The 18,885-nt window shown below is 40.1% G+C and overlaps 1 protein-coding gene across 5 annotated transcripts in view; it reads left to right on the forward strand.

Moving 5' to 3' along the window:
* FANCM (FA complementation group M) overlaps positions 1-18,885 on the forward strand; it is a 70,733-nt gene that overhangs the window by 20,143 nt on the left and 31,705 nt on the right. For all 5 annotated transcript variants that reach the window (XM_061998633.1, XM_061998634.1, XM_061998635.1 and 2 more), the window contains exons 5-11: positions 5,597-5,728; positions 6,509-6,641; positions 9,137-9,265; positions 9,757-9,849; positions 12,861-13,054; positions 14,769-14,975; positions 17,978-18,212. In XM_061998633.1, coding sequence (XP_061854617.1) covers positions 5,597-5,728; positions 6,509-6,641; positions 9,137-9,265; positions 9,757-9,849; positions 12,861-13,054; positions 14,769-14,975; positions 17,978-18,212 — 1,123 coding nt within the window. The remainder of the gene's footprint in view (positions 1-5,596; positions 5,729-6,508; positions 6,642-9,136; positions 9,266-9,756; positions 9,850-12,860; positions 13,055-14,768; positions 14,976-17,977; positions 18,213-18,885) is intronic.

Raw genomic sequence — 18,885 nt, forward strand, 5'->3', positions numbered from 1 at the left:
TTCTGGAATCACAGACAAATTTCTGTATTTTTGAGAAATGGCACCGAGTATTGACTGTCACAAAGGGCTACATGTGACAGAGCACTGAAAATGTATCGTGGCCTGTGTCTGGGCACTGCCATCAGCTCAGATACCATAGTCAGTTATTGTTACTGGAGTACAAGGCTGATTTTTCTTGTATTTGGGGGTCTTTTCCCTCCCAACTTGTTAATTTTATGTGTGACTGCTGGCTAATGAATAGTCATTCTGATAAAATATGATTTTGGTGGTGCTGGTTGTATAATCTGAATAGAAAAGAAAAAAAAACATTCAACCTTTCAAAATGAGGATTTGAAACATCCTCAGCAGGCTGTTTCTTCCTATCCTGTGGCAAAGTGATGACATTTACCGAATGACAGATTGATGCAGAAAACCCACTTCTTCCTTGTATAATCTCCCAAGTAGAAGAGAAATTATTGGAGAAATTGATTGAAAAGTAAAAATTATAGGCTGCTTTTTTTTTTTTTTTTGAACCTTTAAGAAATGAAAAATGTTTTTATAGGAGAGAACAAAATTTGTCTCTTTTTGGTGAATGCCAGCTTCCAGGGGTAATGTTCAGTGTGTAACAGATCCCTGCAGAGCAGGAAGACTGAATTGTCTCAATGAGTTAATATGAACGTGACAACAAAACTTCCAAAGGTTGCCAAGATCATTACAACATTACTCGGATTGGTGTTGGAGAATTAAAAGATTGGTTTGAAAACACTGTACCCTGCTGTGTCTCTGTTGCTTTATTTTCAGTATTGGAAAGGTAAGAAAATGTCAGTAGAAAGCTCACACAAAATAGCACTTTTCTCCCTCTAAACAAAGTTTATCCTTGTCATGACTCCAAGGCTTTACAGGGAGAAAAACTAGAACTGAGTGCTAGTCATACTCCAAATGCCTTTCTCAGTTGCCTTCTCTGTCACAAACCCACATTTTTTCTGTTAATAATTGTCTTCCCTTCCATATACTATACTGTGATTTGAGAAGCTTCATCAAATGTTATGGTAAATTGGTTTTGCTCTGAGGCAATCTGTACACCTGAAAAGTGTTTTCACAATCAGGATCTCTGGGAGAGGGCTCCCATGGCCAGGGTGCTGGGCCACTGATCTGGTTGCCACTGGGCTCCCTGACCCTGGGTACTTTTTTTTTTTGGTGGAGGCTCAAGATTGAGTCAACCTGCTGTTACGGTTGGCAAAGGCTACACATGGTTTCTTCCTGGGTCTTCTGCCTAAAGGTTGCTTTCAGGAATATTAAGTGACTGCACAGACACTTGTCAAGGTAGCACAATTTGTGAAAGCCAAACCTTTCTTATGTCAATCCCATGACAAAGCAATGACTGCTTTAGGTATTAATCTAACCTTCACTGTGACTGCTCTTCCTAGAGCCGTACAAGGCCCTGGCTGCTTTCATGCTTTCCTGCAAAACCTGTCTGCTCTTCCCTAGGACATTGTGATCACAACTCAGTTGTGAAGATTGTGAAGTTGTGAAGACACCTTCTGATTTGGCTTGCCAGCTGTGGGTGGTAGGGCCAGAGCCTGCAAGAAATCTCCTTCAGTTTCTTGTTTTCCTTTGCTCCAGATTTTTAAATTTCCAAGAAAGTGAGCAGTGAGTGGGAGCAAGGTGATACCTGCATGATCTACAACTAAAACCTGGATTTGTGTTCTGGAGCTGCTTGTGTTACTTCCCTACCCCTGGTTAAAGCAGACTAGTGCATCAGTGGGGAATACTAACACACTCACACATCTGGAGGTGTGGTGGTACCTCACTGACACACAATGTTTTCCTGCACAGCAATTATCTCTCTGCCCCAGCATTTTTGAAGGGGGTCTGGGGCATATTGGGCACTGAAAATACTAAGTCTTGGTAAGTTGAGAGCAGGGTAAAGAGATAAAGGGAGATGGCAGTTCTTAGTACAGTGTGTCTGTATAAAACCTAGTCAGGTCTGTCAGTCAAGACCGTGGGTGCTGTGGGAGCTTCCTGGCACTTCACCTTTCCTGGGGATAGATGTGGGCCTTCTCAGTCATTGTTTTATGAAGATAACAGTTACTTAGTGGCTGATTCTTCTCAAACCCTTCCTTCCCTCCTCTGACCGAACTGCAATGCAAACAGTTATTTATAGTAGATTTCTTGTTTTTCTTTGCTAAAGAATGCGTGCAGATCTGCAGTAAATTAGGCTGTGTCATTTGTTTAGAGGCTTTGCTTTTTATTGTCAAGAGAAAACAGATTAATAGCAGTTTTTAGTGAAGTGTAGTAGAAACAGTAATAGTTTGTGCCTTGCCAGTTCCACTTGTAATACACGTGGTGGCCCTCAGCTAATGTGGTAGCTCCAAACAGCAAGGCGGAAGCTAATCTCAGGTACAAGCCTCAGAAAATCAGCGTGAATTGCTGCAGAAGAGATGTCGTTCAGCAGAAAACCTTTCTGTTGCTCTCAAGTCTAGAGCAGCACGGAATAACTTTACGACTTGTCTTTTGTGTATTGGTAGTAAATCTGTCAGCTGGTCAAGCTCAATCTAGTAAGCTAGAAAAAGCCATGAGCCTTAGTAAGTAATTAGTTTAAATGAATTCTGCAGTTCTGTTTTGAAATGGGTAACATAACACTTATATGTTTTGGAAAGATTGAAGAGGCTTTCCAGAAATATTATCTTTTTAATTAAAAATAAAGGTATAGAGGCAAGATCAATGTAATCACTCAGAGTAGTGCATGTTTTTGTATCTCTCCTAAGTAGGTTATGTTTACTGTTCCTTATTAGTTTTGAAGCTCCAGGTGACTGGATCCTGCTGTCTTTCATAATAGCCTTCCTTGATTTGTGTTGCAGAAGGTGATTAAATCAGACAGGGGTGTACATTGAGCAAACAGTGACAATATAAGTTTCTTACCTGTTATGAAGTAGATCAGTGGATGAAACATAAAAGTACATGTAATGGAAACTTTTCTTTTAAAAAAGCTATTAAAAAGGTATAGGAAATAACAACCCAGTATAAAATACTATACTTACGTGGGCATTACTTTTTAATGAAAACATTAATTTCTTTTCTAGAAAAAAAGACATTTGTGTTCAGACACCAACCCCTACACTTCTATGAATCTATGATTCTGTTACTCCATTTCCACTATTTGAGATGTAGTTTAAGCTTGTCTTCAGTGTTTCAGGTGTCCAACTGTTTAGGGTTTGACGGGAGAGTAAAGATCTGTTTCAGTGGCATCCCATTAAAATAAATACCACTGAGTTATCCCTTTCACAGTCAACATTTTATTTTTCTTTTAAACATTTTTCTTTATAAACTATCACAGAAATGTCTATCTTTGTCCTTTTAAACTTAAATGTATTTTCCCTTAATATGGGAAAATAATCTATTGTGCATTTAAACTTCCAAGTGGCTTAGTGGATGATTTTGACTGTATTTTAATAATTAAAAAAATCAATTTATTTCCTTTTTCCTCCCCCCCCCCGGAAGGAGGTTAAACTTGAGGATAGGGTCTCTTATCTACTGTGTTTTGCCTGGGGAGCTGTGGCCCAGGCCCACTATAGGTAAGGGTGGGCCCAGTGCTGGTATGCGGGATGCCTGGGGGCTCTGTGGCACTGTGGGCTAAGTCTGTGCAGCGGGTCTGCCATCAGCTGCTCAGAGGCAGGGCGCAAGCAAGCAGTGCTGCCGTGCTCCTCAGCACTCTCCTGCCTCTGGCACTGCTGCCCTGGGCATTGCCTGTTTCCCTCCTGCCAGGGGCGGATGAGCCCAGCTGGGTTCCTAGGTGGAAAAGCAACAAGCTGCCTAAGACATGCTACCTCAGTCTGGAGGCCCAGAGTAGGGAAGAAGAGCAACCTGGTGTGCACCAAAGCATTCAGAATTTAGGCTTTGTTTCTTTTATTTCTCATCGTCCTTTATCTCTTGCAGCTTAACCTTCTGACTCAAGCTAGCTAGAGTGAGCAGAGTGGAACATTCCCAGCATGTTGTTTCCCTGGTTTGGCTGGTGTTTTCACAAGTTTTCCTTTGCCCCTCCAGAGTTTTCTTTGTATTTTTGATTCTTTGGGGGATTAATGCTGCGGTAGTTGATGATGGTAATTATTACCAGCACCCTTTTTTGGGGATTTGCCACTTAATGCCTCACAGGCACTGTATGCAGAGTAAGAGGCTAAAGGAGTACGAAGCTATAAAAATAATCAACGCATGAAGAGAGGAGTTAAACTAAGCTCCTGCTGCATTGATGGGGTAGAAATGGAGTATGGTTGTTAATATTTGTGCATCCTAACAAATTCTAAAACCCCAGGGTATGCTAAATGTGAGACAAGGACAAATTGAGTGTTGTTAGTGTATAAACAGGCACTGCACTTCTACAGCTGGCTTGCATTCTATATTAGAACACTTTGTCTTCTCAAGCTGAAGACAGATCCATATCATTTGAGGCCTGAAAGTTAGACCTGGTTTTTTTTGGTTCAGTTGGACTTCATTTCCAGAAGACTTACGGAAGAGCAGTAAAGGGGTAATATAGGCTTTTGTTGTGCTATAGCCTGAGCACAGTGCAGCTGAAGGGTTGTTAGAATACCCTGGAAAACCTGGGAAATGCTGCATGCATGTAAGCACGCTTGCTGTCTGCTGGCAAAGTAAGTCAAGGCTGCCTTGGAGAGCTTGTTATTGTGCACTAAGATGTTTTTAGTGCTACTAGCCAAGTGGGCCAACAGATTGTAAGTTATTTTTTTAGAACAAATCTGATTACTCCAATTATTACAGAGTTAGCAGTCATGCAAAACTAAGTCTATGCAAAAAACCTGACCACCTAAGGCTGAGGAAACAAAGAGGAAAAACAGGATTAAGATGAATTAGTGCAGATCAGTTTGCTTGTTTCACCAATGTGGAAAGCAGGTACATGTGATGTATAAAAACAAATTGTCTTTTGGCGTGGCTTCTTAAGGAAATGAGGCATGCTGCTGTGCCAGGCCCATCTGCTGGGCACTCATTCCTTTCTGCTCACATCTCCCAATTCCCATCCTTTCCACAACTTTCCAACCTGTTGGCTAGCCCTCTGCCTGTGGTAATTCAGGCTGCTCAAAGATGAATGCAAATTTTCTTGAGACTGAAGTGCTGTTGCTGTTAGGGTTACCAGTAAGAGAGGGAGCTGCAGCATGAGTTCAGCAGCTCATTACCTGTCCCATTTGATTTCCTCTCTGCTTGGTCAGTAGTCCTGCCATGAAAGCACGGTGTGTTTCCACTTCTCAGTTAGTTGATGGATATGGGGTTATCTTAGGGGCTGGAAGGTATTTGTCTGTAGGATGGAGGGCACAAATCATTAGGGAAGCAAATTGTAATAGTTCCAGTGGTCTTAGAAAAAAAACTTGTAAATTAGTTTAGAAACATCCTAATAATGGAGAACCTTACGGTGAGTGAGAGCTCCAGGTGTCATCTGGTACAATAACCAATTGTTCAGAAACCAGTAGTTTGCTTTGAAAAATTCTATGTTTTAAATGGAATAAATGCTGCCTGTGTTCTCTTGTGTGAAGTCTGTAAAACCAGAACTACTTCAGAGGAGTAAATACACACACCTTCATGTCTTTTGCATACTTCTGTGTTTTGTTTGCAGGTGCTAGAAACATTTGCTGGACGCCTGATTAAAATAGGAGTTTTGGCAAGGCGGGATATTCCCAGCCTTACAAAGTACCAGGTCATTCTAGCAAGAGATCAATATAGAAAAAACCCTTCTTCACAAAATGCAGTAAGTAACTTATTTCACATTATTGAAGTAGTGAATAAATAATAAAACTTCATAGACTACAAAATTTACTGATACATTTTTGGTTAGATTTCCTTTCTAACATTCTATTTTTAGTCTTGGAATGAAATATGCCTACTTGTTTCATGTTTCTTGATGCTAGTATGGGAAAGTGAAAGGAAAAGATGAAGAGTTCCATTTCCAAACTGTAATTGTTTTGGAAATATAGATTGTAATTGACTACCAAGTTTATACTTTCCCTTCAAGACTACATTACTGCTCCTGGGTTTTTTGATTTTGGTTGTTTTTTTTTAATTGTCATAGAGTGTTGAAACTTCAGAAACTTGAGAAAGAACATTACCTTAAAAAATATACTGTGCACCTTAAAAAGAATATGGGGAAACCCACCTCACAGTAGGCAAGCCAACTGCTCTGGCTTAAATCATGTAGCCTGGGTGGACGTGCCAGGAATCTCTTGCCAAATACTGATGAATGGATGAGCTGTCAGGTTTTGAGTGTTTCTGCATGGGAAAGTAATGAGCTTATCTTGGAAGATAATACAGGTATTTTGGAGATCATTTCAAAGGTGGATGAAAATTACCTTGATTGATTAATAAGAACTATGTAACCTGTTTCCTGCAGGTTTTGATAGACAGACTACTCGCTGTGCATCAGTTTGTTCTTTGGCTGTATTTGTCAGCTGTCATCTCAGTTTTGTCAGAAAAATTGTACTTGCTGCTTGTCAGCTTCCTAATTTAATATGAGTCTGTTTTGTTTTCACAGGGAATACATCAAGGCATAATTGAAGGAGATTTTGCACTTTGTATCAGTTTATATCATGGTTATGAGCTGCTGCTGCAAATGGGAGTACGGTCATTATTTATCTACCTTTGGGGAATTATGGATGGATCAAAAGGTGAAATGTCTGCAGAAACATACTTCCTTTTTCCCCTCACTTCTCCTCATTTACTTCATCTGTGTGGCTAGTTTTGCACAACACAACCCATGTAAAGATGGGTTGCAAATGTAATTGGCATTTTGTTCCCTTTCACTCTTATTGGAAGTACATTAGAGTATCTTTGGGAAAGAGAATGTGTTTATATGGCAGCATTTCTGAAAGAAAATAAGGCACAGACTCTGTGAGTGACAGTAATATCTCTGGAGAGACAGAGAATAACCATTAAACAATTTGAACTGAGAAATTGATTGTTTTTTGAAGCAATTCCTCCCCCTATAGCAAAACTCACGTATGTATGAGTTTTAACCATCTTTGTCAGAAGATTTAGACATATCACACTAGTATTTGTCCCAACTGTGCAATATTTTTCATGCTCACTAAGTTGTTACTACAGAATTGTTACTCTCTTTCTCCATACCTCTTGTAATTTTCTCCAGTGATATAAGAACTGTACGTGCTGTTCCAGATGTGGCTACAGCATGAATTCATACTGTGATGCAATAACATTTTCTGTTCTGGCCTCAGTTTATTTTCATGGTTTTATTTCTGACTATTGTGAGTCTTTTGCAACATGCCTTAGTCATTTCTAGACCTGTTGGCTTGTCACAGTTGTCTGGAACACCTGCTTTGGTACTGACACTTAGGTTGAGGGGGGGAATTTTCAACATAGCAGTGTTAGCCCAACTGCAAGTTTCTTTTAAACACTGAATGTTCTGTGGAGGGATGGGTTCCAGCTGTTCAGGTTACCTCATGGTGTGGCATTTGTCTTCCTTGCTTCATTTTGGTTTACACTTGGCTGTGTAATTGTGTGAAGACTTACAAAAGCTACTTTGCCTATAGCACTGCTTCATTAAAGTGACACTGCATCATCCTACATCTGAACCAAAAGTGTACAGAGCTTGCTTCATGATAGAGAACATCTGCAGAACATATTTTCATAGCATGCATGAATAATAATTTTGCATAATTTAATACTTTAGACATTTTTACAGTTCACTAGTTTTACACATGGAAATTTTTACATTTCTGATGGTATACTGCTGCTGTTAGACCACGGCACTGGAGAGTATTTCCTAGTTTTTGTAATTTCTCAGATTCCTTAAATCTCTTATCTGCTGTTGAAAGTTGACTGATGGGAAGTAGTGCTAATAAATAGGTCTTCCAGACTGGTGTTCTGGTAAGTTTGGTTTCTGGTTTGACTAGGAGCAGATTTTATTCAACATTGACATAACGTCATTCAAGAACCTTCTTAATTTTAGTTTTTAGTCTCAATTCCCTTTTGTCATGATGTAACCTCACCAGAGAGCTGCTCACTCACTGATGTTCCCGGTGGAGTGGGCAACAGAAGTGGTAAAAAAAACATGGAGAGGCTGAGATAAGAACAGTTTCATATGAAATTAATTAAAATATAGTAATGAAAATAATAACATTTAATGATAATAATACTAATGGGAAAAAATAGAGAGAAACAAAGGAGAAAAAACCCAAACCCAAGTGATGCCCAATGCAGTCACTCCCCACCTGCTGAACGATGCCTGAGCAGTGAACTGCCTCTCCAGCCAACACCCCCCAGTTTCTATGCTGCGCATGACATTCTATAGTACGGAATAGCCCCGTGGCTAGTTGGACTCAGCTGTGCTGGCCATGTTCCTGTCAGCTCCTTGTGCCCTCCAGCCCACTCACTGGCAGGGCAGGGGGGGAGGCAGGAAAGGCCTTGAAGCTGTTTGAGCACTGCTGGTCTCAAACATATTGTGATCAACATTCTTTTCAGCGTAAAACCCAAAACAGAGCCCTGTAGCAGCTACTAGGAAGAAAATTAACTCCATCCCAGCCAAAACTGGGGCCATCTCTTAGAAGCACCATCTGCAATCATATAATCAAAGAATGGTTTGGGTTGGAAGGGACCTTCAAGACTATCCAGTTCCAACACTGCTGCCGTGAGCTGGGACACAGAATCACAGAATCATTACAATTGGAAAAGACCTATAAGGTCATCTTCCACCAGACTAGGTTGCTCCAAGCCCCATCCAACCTGCCCTTGGACACTTGCAGGGGTGGGACAGCCACAGCCTCTCTGGGCAACCTGTGCCAGTGCAACCCATTTCTGGATTGGATGGCCTTTGTTTTGTGAAATGGTCAATGTAAAACTTTTTAGTTTACCCTCAGGAGCAGGCTTCTGTGTGTGTATATATATATATTTAAACATGAAAAGCATATATATATATGTATGCCTTTCATGTTTAAATTAATGTCTTTGTTTTCAGGGAAGATGACATTATAGAATATTTAAACGTACTGATGCCAAACAATGTTTATTACATTTTCTAAAGCTAATATGCATCCTTTAGGTTTTGAAAGGAGCTCACTACTTCTGAGAAAGCTTGTATTTTGGATAGCAATATTTATCTTTGTTCTGGGGGCTAAATGCTAAGATATTTCAACTTTTTACAAAGGAGTAACTCGTACAAAGAATGAACTTGGTCGTAATGAGGACTTCATGAAGCTCTATCAGCAACTTAGAGATATGTTTGCAGATAATTCTCTGACTTCAGACAAAGGAAATGTTTACAAGAGTAAAACAGGTCAGTATTTCCAATGTAAGGACAGAGTATTTATTTTCTGTTTAAATGGAACAGTAGATTCTTCTACATAGTTTGTAGATGCAGAAAGCTATTTGTTGTGATATACTAAGCTAGTATTCTTTATTTCAGATTATTTTCCCCAGACATTTATTTGTCTATGTAGCTGTCTTCTCTCAGTGGTTTTAGCTACCTTCAAACAACTTTTCTATGTTAGACATTTTTGATTTGATTTAAAATCAAAGGTTAAAGTATTACTGTTTGGCTATATATCTTTTACAGTCTGGTTGGTAACAAAAGGGACAACATTTCCTAAAAACTAGGCTTAAGTGTGCTTCCCTAAGTAGTTTACTCATTTATTTAGGTGTTTGCAATTTGAACTAGTGTCTGACTCAGAGAATTTTGATGGGAGAGATTAAGTTCACTAAACCTTCATACTTGTGGCAGATTTACTTACATCTTTAATTGCTTTATTTCCTTTTCAATATTTGAAGATAAAAAAGAATTTATCTACAGCCATCCAAAATTAAAGAAATTGGAGGAAATTGTAATAGAACACTTCAGATCCTGGAAAACGGGATGTTCTGGTGAGTACCAGCAGCTCAAAGAAAGTGTATCTGAACAGTTGAACCTGGAATTAAAACAAGTAATATACTACTGATTTATTTCCTAATTTATTCAAGTGCTTCTTTATTGTTTTGTACGTCTGTATATCTTCTGTGTGGGTAAGTTGTCTTTAGAAGAACATTTCTAAAACATTTCTTTAAGAAAAAAGATTTTGGAAGCTATCATTGTTAATTCGATGTGAAGACACTGAGAATTTTTAAATTTACCTTATTATTCAGTGTGTCACGCATCTCTGATGATTTCTTTTGAGCAATAACCTGAAACCTGTATTTCTACCCTTACTCCCTGTTTCTTGCAAGTAAACTCTTTAAGTTCACACATACAAAAGTAGCTACACCCTAAATTCTAGTTTTGGACTCCGAATACAAAGTACACACGTATCCTGATTTCTTCCTCCTCCAGACAAGAATTTGTCATGAGTCTATCGATAAAAGCTTGAGTACTAATTAACATTTCAAACATAATCATGTGTATCTTGGCTGTATCATAATAAGGCTCTGAAATTAAAGCCTAAATCATTACGTGAGCAGTGGAAAATACATTTAGCATTTGTTTCAGTAACTCATTCAAGTGTGATGTATCTCTAGGGGGGATAAAAAGGGAACCAAATAAAACCCCTGAATATAAATCTGCTTTATTCCAATTATGCATTACTGAACTGCTCTGAATTACAACTTACTGTTTCCATGCCTTTGCCATTTAGAAAATGGATAACTACTTCTGCAAAACATTTTCCTTGAAAAGCCCTACATTTGAGGCAGGAGAGTATTCAGAGCCAAAGTCATGAGCTGTATCAAGAACAACACTAGCCCTTTTTCCTCCATTTGAAATGAAACTTGTAGGAGTAGTGTCAAGTTGCCTGTGCAAACTGTGAACCATTTCTAACTAGTGATCAGCTAGGTTAAGTTTTGAGCTTCCTGACCCCACTTGTTCCTGCTTTTCAACATGCACTTACCAACAATTCAGGTTAAGTGCAGGGCAGCATTCTGGCCAGCCCTTAAATGTTGGCTCAGCATAATAGTCTTCTCCAGCTAATCTTCCATACCTGGATTACTTATCAGATTGATTAGGGGTTGCTAATGACTTGAATTTTTTAAGTCTGGTTTTGAATAAGGTCAAGGAGGTAATGGCAGCAGTATAATATTTTTTACAGTACAGACAGATGCTACTAGGCGTTATTGCTATTTAAGTCATGAGAACATGCTAACTAAAGTTAATGGAGTGGAATAATACAAACAAAGTAAGATATATCCGTCCTGCACTTATTCTGAAATGCATCATTTGTAAGTCTGCTCAGGATGGCAAATTATGCAGAGCACGTTATTTCAGTGTTGTGATTGTCTGCCTTCTAGCTAGAAATATTGAGTCATATTCATCATTTCATTTCTAGCCCTTCACTGGGGCCCATCTAGCCCATCTGTAGTTGACAGATGACCTCTTGTAATGCCTGCAGTTTACTGAAACAGTGCAGTAGGATATCTGGAACAACTTACACTAGTTGGAAGGGCCCTCTGGAGATCTTCTTGTCTCTCCTTCTTGGCTGACAGCCTCAAGAGTGAAAATTATTTTGACTGGAGGCAGCAATCTTCATAATCTACCTATGAATTCAAGGTTTGTCTTAAAAAGAAATGGGCAAAATGGTCTTCTTCCACTTCTCCTTTTTGATTTAAATTTCTGCAAGCATTTCTGCATGGAGGTATGCACAACTGAAACCTAAACCACAATTTCTGAGAGTTGGTCAGAAAGATCTGTTACACTTGGTGCTTTCACTTCAAGAAGCAGCTTGGTACTGGGAATTGCACACATAGCATGAAACTGTTGTTGTGCACTGAGTGCCTGGATATTCAAGGAAACATTTTTACACATATAGTGTTGAAAACTTTCGTTCCTCACCTAAGCTTTCTTAAGAGATATGGGTGTTTCGTGGAGACCTTTCCCTCTGGAAATCTATTTGATTTCATATGAGGACTATCTAGGTAATGCATGTGAGTAATTCATTGGATCTTTTTAGAGAGTCTCCTTTGTAAGAGACTGTGTTTTTACTTTGTAATGCAGTCTAGGCATGTTGTTCTGGTATTAAAACTTCAATATTATCCAGCTTCTGGTTGTGCTCATGAAGGCAGCTTTACAAAAAACCAGAAGAGAAAAAAAAAAAAAAAAAGATTACCCAAAAGACAAAATCCCTGACAATATAATCTAAGAAACATGGGTTTGGTCAAAGGTGCTTTGCTCAGCAATCATGTATCAATGCAATTATTTCTATCTTTTCTTTGAAAGGGAAAAGTTACCTTTGCTATTGAAATGAGAGCTGTAACTAGTTGTGATTGACAAATCATTGAGAAGCAACAGGTTATGATACTAAGGGAAGTTTTTGCACATTTTTTCTGTGGAACTAGAGACTCCTTCCTTCAATAATCATAGCAATTTGATCTGCGTCTCTCTTATTGTAACCTGGAGTAATGGTAACAATAGTTTTTGTTTAAAACAGCAGCACATTTAAAAGTCACATTGTAGGCTCTTTGGAAGAAGGCATTTTAAACTTTATTTTAAGACATTTGCCATCAAATCTCAGCTTTCCAAAGGGACATTATGTGCTGGGTTTGTGTGGAGCCTCCCCCATCCCACCATGGAGTGTAGGGGTGTGTGGAGGGTGTTGCAAGAGGCTGTGTGGTGCTTTGTTGTCAGCTGGGCTATTATCGTGACATGTTAGTATTGGTAACACAGATAATTACCTAAGACAGTCTCAGCATGGATCCCGTAAATTCTCCAAAATTAGAATAATTTAGTTTAAAGACAATGTCTATGGAAAAAAATGACAAGTGCAATACACTTGGACAAAATCTTCCCATTAAGTGAGATGAGAGCTGTGAACATGTGGCTCACACCCCACATTTGTGAGATGACCTGGCCTTACTTTTTTATTGGTAATTATTTTAAAACCATACTTTTTTTGCTTTTTAAAATTAAACAGATCAAGTCATGGCTGATGGCACATCTGTGGGCCCTGTGGATACCAGAGTGATGATCTTCTCATCGTTTCGAGACAGTGTGCAAGAAATTGCAGAAATGCTTTCCCGGCTCAGCCCAGTGGTTCAAGTGATGACATTTGTTGGCCACTCCACAGGAAAGAGCACAAAGGGCTTCACGCAAAAGGAACAACTTGAGGTAAAGGAAAGATGAGACTTGTATTAGGAAATGATGTTTTCAAAACCAACCTACTTTAGCAGAAGGTTGGACTGGATGGTGTCTGGAGGTCCCTTCTACCCCCCACCATTCTGGGATTCTGTGAAATAACTTCCTAGGTGTTGATGTAGGTTGTATGGCAGTGACTTAACATTGCAAGTGTCATCAGAAAATTCCCATGTAGTTCATTTGCTTTCAGAGTATCCAAAATGATGCTCACTGAACAGAATGTGTACGTAGAAATATCTTCTGTATTTACATTATATTAACAGCTGCAGACTTTCATATGTTTGGAAATCTGGGGAGATGTTAAAATACCTGCAATAGGGAGGTTTTTTACTTGTAGGTAGAAAAAATAAGATACATACTTAAATTTTGATCTAGCAAAGTTTGAGAAACAAACAAGTAAACAAACTCAATACTTAATTGCAAAGTGAGGAAGATGAAATTTAGGACAATGCCATGGTCATAGTCACAATAAGATGTGCTTTTTTCCCTTCATTTTAGACTTGAAGAGTTGGTATGTTGTCATGGTTTAGGCCCATCAGAGAACTTAAGACCACTATTGGCCTCAAGGACCAAAGACCTGAGGATTCCTACAGGGCAGGGATGGCTTAATTGCCACTTATAGTCCAGGACAAAGCAGACCAGGCTACTGCCTTGGGGAAGGAACCAGAAAATAATTTAATGCAACACCAACTAAAGCATAACCATAAAACCTCAAAACAGAACAAATACAAAACAACACAGAGTGGTACAACAATGAAGAGTACAACCAGCTCTTTAAGACCACCTTCTCCCCACCACTCCCCTCTTCCCGGGCTCAGAGCCCTGATCCCTATGTCTCTAGCTCCTCCCTCACTGAACGGCTCAGGGAGGCAGGGAATGGGGGTTTCAGTCAGTCTGTTCTCAATGATTTCTGCCCTTCGCCTTTCCTCAGGGCAGGTGGGCTCCACACCAGTCCTCCCTGCACCTCCACGGGGTCCCTCACACATGGCAGCCCTGCATGGGCTGCTCCAACACGCATTCATCCCAAAGGCTGCAGCTCCTCTCTGCCTCTTGTGTGGGGCTGCTCTGCGGTGTGCAGGCTCCAGCATGGCCTGCGCCATGGCCGCCTCCTCACACAGTCTCTTGCCCATCTGGGCTCACTCACACGGAGCTGCTGGTGGCTCTCAGTCCTGCCATGGCCCTCCATGGGTTGCAGGGGTACAGCTGTGTTCTCACCATGGGTTGCAGTGGGGTCTCTGGTCTGTCACTCTTTCTTCCTTCCTTCCTCCTTCTCTTCCACATGGTCACCTCCATCTTGTACCACTCTTACACCTCCTCCAAATTCCCATCCTTAAATAGTGATGGCAGAGGTGCCAAATTGGCCCAGCTGGGCTGGAGGTCGATCTGAACCCAATAGCTGGGGGAGAGTCCGAGAGATTCTTTACCAGGTCTTCACTGCAACCCGCTCCCCCTGTTACCAAGCAAAAGCGGCTCCTCACTAAACCGTGATTTGTGTTGATGTTGATAACATCAGTGAGTGATATTTGATCATGAGGTAGTGGCTGGCAAATTCATCAAGACTTAAGTTTTGTAGTTTTAAAATATAAATCATTTTTTTCGAGTTTGGTCTGAACCTAGAAGAATTGCAAAGTGTGTATAAGGGTCTTTCTGGTTAACCTGTTAAATCTAATTTTTCTTGTTTACTCAGGTGGTCAAACGCTTCCGTGAAGGTGGATATAACACCCTGGTCTCTACCTGTGTTGGGGAAGAAGGCTTAGACATTGGAGAAGTCGATCTCATCATCTGCTTTGACGCTCAGAAGAGCCCCATTCGGCTGGTGCAGCGGATGGGCCGGACGGGGCGCAGGCGGCGGGGCAGGATCGTCGTCATCCTTGCCGAAGGGCGGGAGGAGCGAGTGAGTCTGACACTCCCTTCACCCTGGGAAACAATGCCACTTGTTTAGTCTGGTCCAGGAAACTATACGCTGTGCATTAGAAATCCCAGCCATCCTGAGCACTCCTAGCAACACTTTCACTGTCCCTATGGGAAAGCATTGTAGCCCACAGTATTCTAAAATTACACACACTGCCTTAATGCTTGAAGCCTTTGTTCTTAGTAATGCTTCTTTTGTTAGTAATAAACCGAAAGTCAGAAAATACAGGGGTTTTGCCAAGGGTACAGAAGAACAGGTGGAAGAGCTGGGCTTGGAGCTCAGAGCAGGAGCACTGGCAGTGTCTCACACTGAACTGCTGACGACACTGTGCTTTCAGACAAGTGCTTAGTGGCAGCAGACTTGCGTGTGAGGTCTGATGAGATCAGCTTAAGTGGAAATCTACTTTTGTTAAATTCCTGAACCTCAGCACTCAACACAGAGTATAACTAATCATCTCTGAGTGCAGGCTGTCCCTTGGGAAGCTAATGTACCAATGGAAACCTAAGCCATGAGTCATGAGCCAGAGAAACTGATCTTCAGCTGTACCAGCACACTGCCCAGCTTCATCCCAGAGACGCACCGCTGCTGGGTCTGATCCAAGGAAGCTGGCAGGGCGGAGGTGAGGGAAGAGGAGGAGTCCCTGTTGACATCACACTGGGGAGAGTGGTTGCAGACTAATATGAACCTGCATCTTTATAGTTTCATCATATAACCCCCGATGGAACGCAGGGCATTTTTAGGCTGCATATCACTGTTCTGGCAGGAAATTAACTTTGTGTTTCACTGGCTTGCTTTAGTGGTGAAGTTGGTTCTAAGTTGGATTAGGTTTCACAATGGAAAAGTCTGCGATCTCTGTAAGCTAACTGTAAACCCAAAATTTCAGAGTCTTACTGTTGTTACATTTATTCCAGTTGATCTTGTGCCCCTGGTTTAAATTTGTAGGTAGCAGGGGCTTAATTCTAAATGAGTCTGAAGAATACTGCCTGAGGCAGAAAGCTACTTTGAAGGGATGAGAGTTAAAAATTATAAAAGTGAACGGTATTTGTAAATAGATATTTTCTCACACTGCTTCTGAGGACTGGTTACTGCAGGAAACTCTCTCTTGATTGGAATATTAAAATGATCTCTTAAATTTCTTGGAGTTTCACTTGAGCAGTTGGGTTGGTGAGTTTTCTTAGAATTTGCTGGAAGTCTTTGAGGCAGAACGTTTTCCCCAGGTAGGACAGTAATTTATATAATTTTTTAGATTTTTAGATCATAAAATACATGTAAGTGCTGAATAATATTGTCTTTGGTTGGTTGGTTTTCCCTGGGAGGTTGGGGGATTCTTTCTTTTGGTTGGTTGGGGTTTTTTTGTTTTTTTTAATTGAGGGTCTCCAGATCAGTTGATGTGCAGATTCATCCCCAAGACATAACTTGCAGTGAAGTATTTAATGCTTTGATATGACTTTGTGGCAATTTGTGTGGTTGGTTAGTTGGTTGGTTTTTTTCAATCCAATTTTGAAGAAATTGTGTTGAGGGAAAATTGTTAAGTGCAGGTCTGTCAGGCTGATGTTTGACAGGCATTTCTGTTTCAGAAGTGTGCGTTCCTCCATCCTGGTCCTGTCCTCTCCACGTGTTTTCCTGCCCCACAGGGAAGCTGCTTCTCAGCGCTGGCACACAGCGGTGCCCTGTGAATGCCCTGATTTCTCTCCTGACCCTTCTACCTTTCCACCTCAGCTGTATTCTGAGATGTGCTGTGTTTTGGTTTGCATTTTTTAACGTCTTGTGACAGCTCAGCAGCCTGTGCACCGACCTGGAAGGGAGCCCATACCTCCAGCTTTAAACCAATACAAAGCAAAGGGCTGAGAGGCACAGGAGAGCTCACAGCCTCTCGGGCTCCTGCCAGGCCAAGCTGACACTGGGACACAATGGAAAAGGAAGCATATAGTCTCAGTAACAGCAAAGTAACAATTCTGTTAAATTGTATTACCAAATTAATAATTTTTTTTTTCCATAAAAAAGCTTTTTTGCCTGTTCTAGGATTAAAAAAGTACTTACGTGAATGCCCGCAGGACAACAGAACTGTGCACACTGTCCCGTGGGTGACTGGCCCAGAGACTCAGAGAAAGTACTTGGGGGAAGGAGAGGAGTTTCTTTCTGTAGTTTCTCCATCTTTGTCTTGGTTTCTCTGTTGCACAATAATAATGGAGTGTAATTAAAAGGACTTGGATCATGTATGATATTAACAAATAATCTTATGCCTTTTTTTGCTTGACCTCCTTTCATTGTTACTGATATAATCTAATTTACCTCACCCCTGTATCTATTGCAGTTTGAAAATTACCTCAGGCAAGGGCGATGTTTCTTCTCTCAAGTGCCTTGCCTACTTCTGATCCATTTACAGGGTGTAAAAAAACTGTACACTGGTTTATATTTTGTATTGTTTGCAACTTGAAGAACAATCGCTGTTCTTTGGTACTTCTTTGCTTTTTTACTTTGATTTTTTTATCTAGGCACAAAATGATGATGATGATGATGATTCAAATCTAATTTGACTTGGATATTTTAGTATGGAAGCTCTTTAAAAAAGGGGGAAAAAAACCCCTAAAATCAAACAAAAAAAGTTTTAATATATTCATCAATACAACTTTATTGCTCTATATTCTGCTGTCCCTTTCCCCTTTCTGCTTTAGTTACCATAGTGTGGAGGCACACTGCAAGCCTTGAACTTTTCAGTTCAAGAGTTTGAACAAGCAGTTGTGTTGACCTAACTGACAGTATTCATGGAAGAGGGAATATGGTTGGTTCTCAGGGCCTTGCATCATGTTTTGTTCTGGTTCAGTTTGTAGAAGAAGAAGGAAAAAAAACCCCAAAACCTAAAAAACATCTTGATGACAGAATATAAAATAGAGTACCTCACAGACACTCAGGTGTGCTTTTACTTTTGATCAAGTCATGTGAAAAGACATCCAACAACATGTAATTCAACTTCTCTTTTGCAGACTTACAATCAAAGCCAGACTAACAAAAGGAGCATCTACAAAGCTATTTCAGGAAACAGAATGCTTCATTTCTACCAGCATAGCCCCCGTATGATTCCAGAAGGCATAAATCCAAAGTTGCATAAAATGTTTATTACTGCTGAAAAATATGAACCAAACAATTCAAGAATGCTTTCCAAAGAGAGAAAATCCAGTTTACTCCAGCATAAATCTGCTCTCTTTTCCTGTGTCACTGGTAAGAGGATTATGGTGCTGTTCTAAGCACTGCGTAAGCTGCTATCTCATGTTGTTATATTACAGCATATCAAAACTAGATGCTGTCATGAGTTTTGGGTCTATAGCAAAAGTGCATTTTTTTTTCAGCTGTAGCTTTTCCATTGTGATACTGTGCTGACTGTTGCTTTGATTCCTTTCCCTTTAATGTCCTTAATTCAAAGTTCTGTCCTCAAATACCTGTAAGTCATATTTCTCCATAGAGCTTCTCATGGAGTCAGTGACTGAAAACTCCAGCTACAAACAGAACAGGCTAATGTTAATAATCTCTTCTGAAGTCTTCTGAAGTGCCTATGTCAGATGGTATAATTGCCATGTAAACATTTAGGGATAATTCTATACCAAATCTAGTTTTGAACTTTACCAGTTAGGCTTCATGTTTTTATTAGTACAATGGAAGTATGTCTTATACCTTTGTAAATGACAATAAACCAGGGATGCTTGAAAACTAAGAGATTTTTAGAGGAAAAGGAGAAATAAAGGATAGGATGTTTATGAATTGCACACACCTTGGAGGAAAGTACATGGGACCAAAATGCTCAGTAAATCAGAGTTGTAAAATAGGAAGAAAGAGATAAGTTTTGTAAATACTTGGAAAGTGTCTTACTCCATCTTTTTGGTTCAGTACTTTTCGT

Source organism: Colius striatus, chromosome 6 (assembly GCF_028858725.1).
Source record: "Colius striatus isolate bColStr4 chromosome 6, bColStr4.1.hap1, whole genome shotgun sequence".
Classification (NCBI taxonomy): domain Eukaryota; kingdom Metazoa; phylum Chordata; class Aves; order Coliiformes; family Coliidae; genus Colius; species Colius striatus.